This window comes from Oryza sativa, chromosome 4, assembly GCF_034140825.1.
Source record: "Oryza sativa Japonica Group chromosome 4, ASM3414082v1".
Taxonomy (NCBI): Eukaryota; Viridiplantae; Streptophyta; class Magnoliopsida; order Poales; family Poaceae; genus Oryza; species Oryza sativa.
In genome coordinates this window covers 7068677-7074676 of record NC_089038.1, presented here as the reverse complement: position 1 = coordinate 7074676, position 6000 = coordinate 7068677, and the positions used below count along the sequence as shown (strand labels likewise).

Here is a 6000-nt window from a genome sequence, read left to right as displayed (position 1 = left end):
ATTGCTTTACAATTACAATATATCATAGGCCTTTTGGCCCTTCAGACAAGCATTGTGGGACAAAGATATGGGGTCAGCCAAGTAAAACAGCCTGTGCCGATGAACAGGTCACCCCGATAGGTATGGTGCATATTAGAAATTTAAAATATTAGATACACCCATGAGCTCTCCTAAGCAAAGCTATATAAAAAACTGAAGGTTACTTATTGTGGTAAAAACTAGAAACTTGAACCAAGATAAAACAAAAAATTGCTCTAAAACAAATTTGACCAGAGTATCTAGAACTGAGTATATTGGCAAAACATGTAGACTGAGATGTACAAAATGCAGGCAAAACAAGTTCTTTTCAGCTGCAGATGATGTGATCGTTGGTCAGTAGTCTGGTGTGCTAGACAAGGAGAAATAATGCTAAGTACAATACAAATAGTTATGGTCAATCGCATTTCCAATCACAGCATCATTATTAAGGACAAGGTCAAAGCTTTCTCAGCTGTCACCAAACAAGACTTGGTATGGCTTGTTTACTTAATTCTCTGAAGGAGAAAAAATATAGATTCCAAGGAAATTTGAGTAAATAATGTACCCATAGAAAATCTCTACGGATTTTGCAAAGAAAATTGATATATTAGCTACTTAGCTGAAAATTTTGACTCCTTGTTACAACCTGACAAACAGGCAAACAACGGAATATTAGCTTGAGCTAGCCTGACTGTCAGTAACAGAACCAGTGATCTGATAGACAGATATCCAGCAGAGATTATTGTAAGACCATCCAACTGGAATTCAAGTTGTAAGCTTAGAAAGAAATAGGGACATTGTATACTCACTACCATAAAGATAAACAGAAACTGAACAAGAGTTTGTCTTCTACCCTGTAAAGTGCCAAAGAAGAAGCTCTATCTAAAATTCGTCTTGACCTGATGTGGTGACCACCTTGGAAGACTCGGAAAGTTGGAAGACTTTAGCAAGTCAAGCATGGAATAGTCTTACTGACAGACCAGTTCAATCTTAGAAAAAGTATGTGGCTATCATGGTCTTTCTTAGAATGGAGGATGCAAGGGATGTTGTATGTATATGCAAATTTCAGTTCACAAAATCCAGGTGGTATATAGAAGGCCAGCTAAGACAATGACCATTTACCTACAGATACTATTCCTCGTGACATTTTTACTTAGAAATAACTTGTAAGGTGGGCAGGATCTCGAGTTGACTTGACCTTACAAGTTCAAAAAAAAATAACTTGTAAGGTCAAGTCAACTCTTCGGTGTGCAATAAAAAGTAGGAAATGGAAGCAATAATCAGAACAAGCAATATGGCACCTCCACTCTTCTTGCTCTCCCTCCAATTGTTGGTGCTACTGTCCTCCCCATCTGCTCAAGCTCAGAACATCAGCTTGGGCACATCATTAACAACCCAAGGGCCAAACAACGCATGGCTCTCGCCATCAGGCGACTTCGCGTTTGGATTCCGGCCCATCGATGGCAACTCCTCCTTCTACCTCCTCGCCATCTGGTTCAACAAGATCAGCGACAAGACGGCAACATGGTATGCCAAGACCAGTGAGCAAGAACCACAGCCGATACAAGTGCCATCTGGCTCCATCCTCCAGTTTACCTCAACTGGTGTACTTTCTCTCCGAGATCCCACCAATAGAGAGGTATGGAATCCAGGAGCAACTGGTGCACCCTATGCCAGCATGCTCGACACCGGGAATTTTGTGATTGCTGCTGCAGGAGGCTCTACTATCAGCTGGGAAACTTTCAAGAACCCAACAGACACCATCCTGGTCACACAAGCGCTGTCCCCTGGAATGAAGCTCCGCAGCCGACTCCTTACCACAGATTACTCCAATGGCAGGTTTCTTCTTAACATGGAAACTCAACGAGCTGCACTTTATACCATGGCAGTTCCATCTGGAAACCTTTATGACCCATATTGGTCCACACCCATAGATGAGAATGTCACAAATCAGGTCACCAATCTGGTGTTCAATACTACCGGTAGGATATACGTGAGCATGAAGAATGGAACACAATTCAACATGACATCTGGGGTGATCCGCTCCATGGAGGACTACTACCATCGTGCTACGCTTGACCCAGATGGTGTGTTCAGGCAATATGTGTACCCGAAGAAGCCCAGCAGCATGAGTCAGGCATGGACAGCAGTGAGCATCCAACCTGAAAACATCTGCAATGCTCAGACAAAAGTAGGCAGTGGCACCTGTGGATTCAATAGTTACTGCATGTTTGATGGCAGCAACAACCAGACAAGCTGTGTGTGCCCGGAGCAGTACTCGTTCTTTGATGAGGTGAGGAAGTACAGAGGCTGCAGACCGGACTTCGAGCTACAAAGCTGTGATTTGGATGAGGCAGCTTCCATGGCACAGTATGAGTTTAACTTGGTTAATAATGTGGATTGGCCTCAGGCTGACTATGAGTGGTACACTCCCATAGACATGGATGAATGTCGACGGCTCTGCCTGATTGATTGCTTCTGTGCTGTTGCTGTATTCCATGAAAACACCTGCTGGAAGAAGAAGCTCCCTCTATCAAACGGGATCATGGGGAGTGGAGTGCAGAGAACAGTTCTTATCAAGGTGCCAAAGAGCAACAGTTCGCAGCCAGAGCTCAGAAAGTCTAGAAAATGGAAGAGTGACAAGAAGCTCTGGATCCTAGGAAGTTCGTTGCTTCTCGGAGGCTCTGTGATAGCGAATTTTGCCTTGAGTTCTGTTCTTCTTTTCGGTACTTACTGTACAATCACCAGAAAGGATGTCCAGCCATTGCAACCATCACGAGACCCAGGATTACCCCTCAAAGCTTTCAGTTATGCAGAGCTTGAGAAGGCAACGGACGGATTCAAGGAGGTGTTGGGCACAGGTGCATCTGGTATTGTGTACAAAGGCCAGCTGCAAGATGAGTTAGGAACTTACATTGCTGTCAAGAAAATTGATAAGATTCAGCATGAGACTGAAAAGGAGTTTGCTGTGGAGGTCCAAACCATTGGACGGACGTACCATAAGAACCTGGTCCGGATGCTAGGATTCTGCAATGAAGGAACTGAGAGACTGTTGGTGTATGAATTCATGGTTAATGGATCGCTCAACAGATTCCTGTTTAGTGGTGTCAGGCCTCTGTGGAGTCTTCGAGTTCAACTTGCTCTCGGTGTCGCAAGGGGGCTGCTATACTTACATGAGGAATGCAGCACACAGATCATCCACTGTGACATAAAGCCCCAAAATATCCTTCTTGATGATAATTTCATAGCAAAGATTTCAGACTTTGGCTTAGCGAAACTACTCCGAACCAACCAAACACAGACATATACGGGTATCCGTGGTACCCGCGGATATGTTGCCCCTGAGTGGTTCAAGAACGTCGGGATCACTGCCAAGGTGGATGTGTACAGCTTTGGGGTCATTCTTCTGGAACTCATCTGTTGCCGGCAAAATGTGGAAATGGAGGCTGCAGAAGAAGAGCAAAGTATTCTTACTTACTGGGCAAATGACTGTTATAGGTGTGGCAGGGTCGACCTGCTGGTAGATGGTGATGATGAGGCGAAGTTAAACATCAAGAAGGTTGAAAGGTTTGTAGCAGTGGCATTGTGGTGTCTCCAGGAGGAGCCAACTATGCGACCCAGCATCCTGAAGGTAACTCAAATGCTTGATGGAGCGGATGCAATCCCAACTCCTCCAGATTCATCTTCTGTGGTCAACTCGTTTCCATAATGTACTGCCTAGATATTGAATAATTAATGCATGTATAAACTAACATCAACATTTATGGTGTGGAAAGTTATATAATTAACAACAATTAACTTTGTTCTCAGGCGCATATTTAGCCCTGAACATGTCATAGAATTTAAACCCAAGCATTATATAATAAATTATATGCTTGGGTTACCAGTGCAAACATCGGTTCGCCAGTTCTCGCCATAATTTCTTCATGTTAATTTTAGGAGAAATTATACAATCCTTAGGAGGTACAAGAAATTCCAAAATTTGTGGTGAAAATTCCTCCTAGTACCAGAGGTACCAAGATGTACCAAATTTTATACTACAAAATGTGGTACCTCCTGTTACCTCCTGAAGGACCGTAAAATGGCTCTAATTTTAAGCATAATACTTTTACATGCATATCATGATGCTTCTACACTTCTATTGGATGTCATCAACTATCATGAAGTAAATTTTGCAGCATCGTTATTTTATCTAGTATGACCAGTCAAAGACTTCTTCCATGTTAAGGGATAAAGATCTGTGTTTTTTTTGTACTGGAACGCGTATCTAAATTTTAAATCCAAACCTGAGGAACGACAATGACATTTGTTACAGTTTGTAAACTAAATCAGAACTCGCTTGGTACTCTTAATTGGAAAGAGGTTCAGTACTTTTACTTGCAAAAGAACTTTTATTTGCAATACTTGTAACATGTTACATGTCATCAACTATCATGAAGTAAACCTGTTTGAGTCAAACATCCTCCTATTCTGGACAATCGAAAAGAGCAAAATCTTTTGCTACCACCTAATATCACCCTTCTACGCTCTAGCAGTACATGGTTGTGGCAATGGGCGTCACATAATCTTAGTAGCATTATACATATGTTCTTACCACTATTTTACATCTTCAAAGCTACACTGCCTTTTCGAAGAAAAGAAAATAAACTACGCTACCAACATTAACTTGAATAGATGCGCTCTGCACAAAACAAAGAAAAGCCTTTTTCAGCCTAAGGGGCATTGTTGGGCTCTCTTAAGAGGACACTCTCAAACAAATCCACCAAGATTCACAACATAATTCACACCTCGATTCATCCCAAGCCAGCCAAAAAAATAAATAAATCCCCACAATCCCAATAGACTGACCCTCTAAATCCCCTAAGTAGATGAGACGTACGCACCAAATTAACCAAATGCAAGATTCTAGTTGTACAAGAGTAATTTATTCGGCACTAAATCGATACCCACATATTTCACTGCAAATTCTACCCTACCTGACGCATTCCCGCAGGCAATCAATTTTTTGAGAAAATTAAAAACAAATGGGTGAAACATCAACTGCAACAATCATGCTGAACCCAGACCTTGTGGAAGCGCGTCGGGTGCCGCGGGAGACCACCGGTCCGGCGGCCGCGGCCGGCACCCAGAACCTCCCCATAGGCTGTAGCCGCTGAAACCCAGTACCCTGGACGGCCACTGGCGCGCCGCGGCCGTGCGTGGTGGGTAGGGTCCCAGACTCCCAGATGGATACGAGGAAAAGCAGAAAATAGCCAAACCGCAGGCGCATGAAGAAGACAACCGATGTGTGGTTAGTTTCTTATAACCTCCGTCCCATATTTTGGGAAAGATGGAGTACTATTTTTTAACCTCTTCAATTTAAAATTTAAAATAAAGTCGTATGTCGTTACGTTATAACGGATAAAACGGAAAAGTCCCATATAAGCATGGATGAGCTAGGATGATGATTGAAAATAAAATGTTGGATCTGGTGGTTACGTATATTATATGTACGGATGCACTGCATATGGTGGGAGGAGGACATGGAAGTAAAACCACTCCGCTTTTAAGATGGTATAGAAAAATAAAGCTTTTTTTACCGCATCATCCGAAATGGCATGGCATGTAAATGTTTGTGAGGCACACAAGGTAGCTCTCTTTGCATAGGAACATCGTTTTGTTTGGATGCCCCTCTTCTAGCATTGGGTTTTGATTTTAAAATAACAGTTTAGATTATTTGTTTTCAAAATTATATCAGAGAAAAGTTTAGAAAATAAGAAATTACGGTTGGGAATACGTTTTGGCAAAACAAATCACATAAAAAATTAGTAATATAAATGAAATTGTGGTTATATAGTAATTCAGTAAATCAAGTGTGTTGTGTTAATTTACCAAATTATTTTAGAACATTTTTACTACTAATAAGTTGCACTATTAAAGAAAATTTTTACTACTAAATTACCAAATTATTTTAGAACATTTTTACTACTAATAAGTTGCACT

At 41.7% G+C, this 6000-nt stretch overlaps 1 protein-coding gene across 1 annotated transcript; it reads left to right on the top strand.

The window, feature by feature from the left end:
• Window positions 1-308: 308 nt before the first annotated feature.
• On the top strand, window positions 309-3929 carry LOC4335153 (G-type lectin S-receptor-like serine/threonine-protein kinase LECRK4). Its single transcript, NM_001419106.1, has one exon. The coding sequence runs from the start codon at window positions 1286-1288 to the stop codon at window positions 3725-3727; it is 2442 nt and encodes an 813-aa protein (NP_001406035.1). The 5' UTR covers window positions 309-1285; the 3' UTR covers window positions 3728-3929.
• The last annotated feature ends 2071 nt before the right edge of the window (window positions 3930-6000 follow it).

Bases quoted from the DNA above. Each gene is read 5' to 3' on its own strand.
- LOC4335153 (NM_001419106.1), top strand. From the start codon at position 1,286: ATGGAAGCAATAATCAGAACAAGCAATATGGCACCTCCACTCTTCTTG.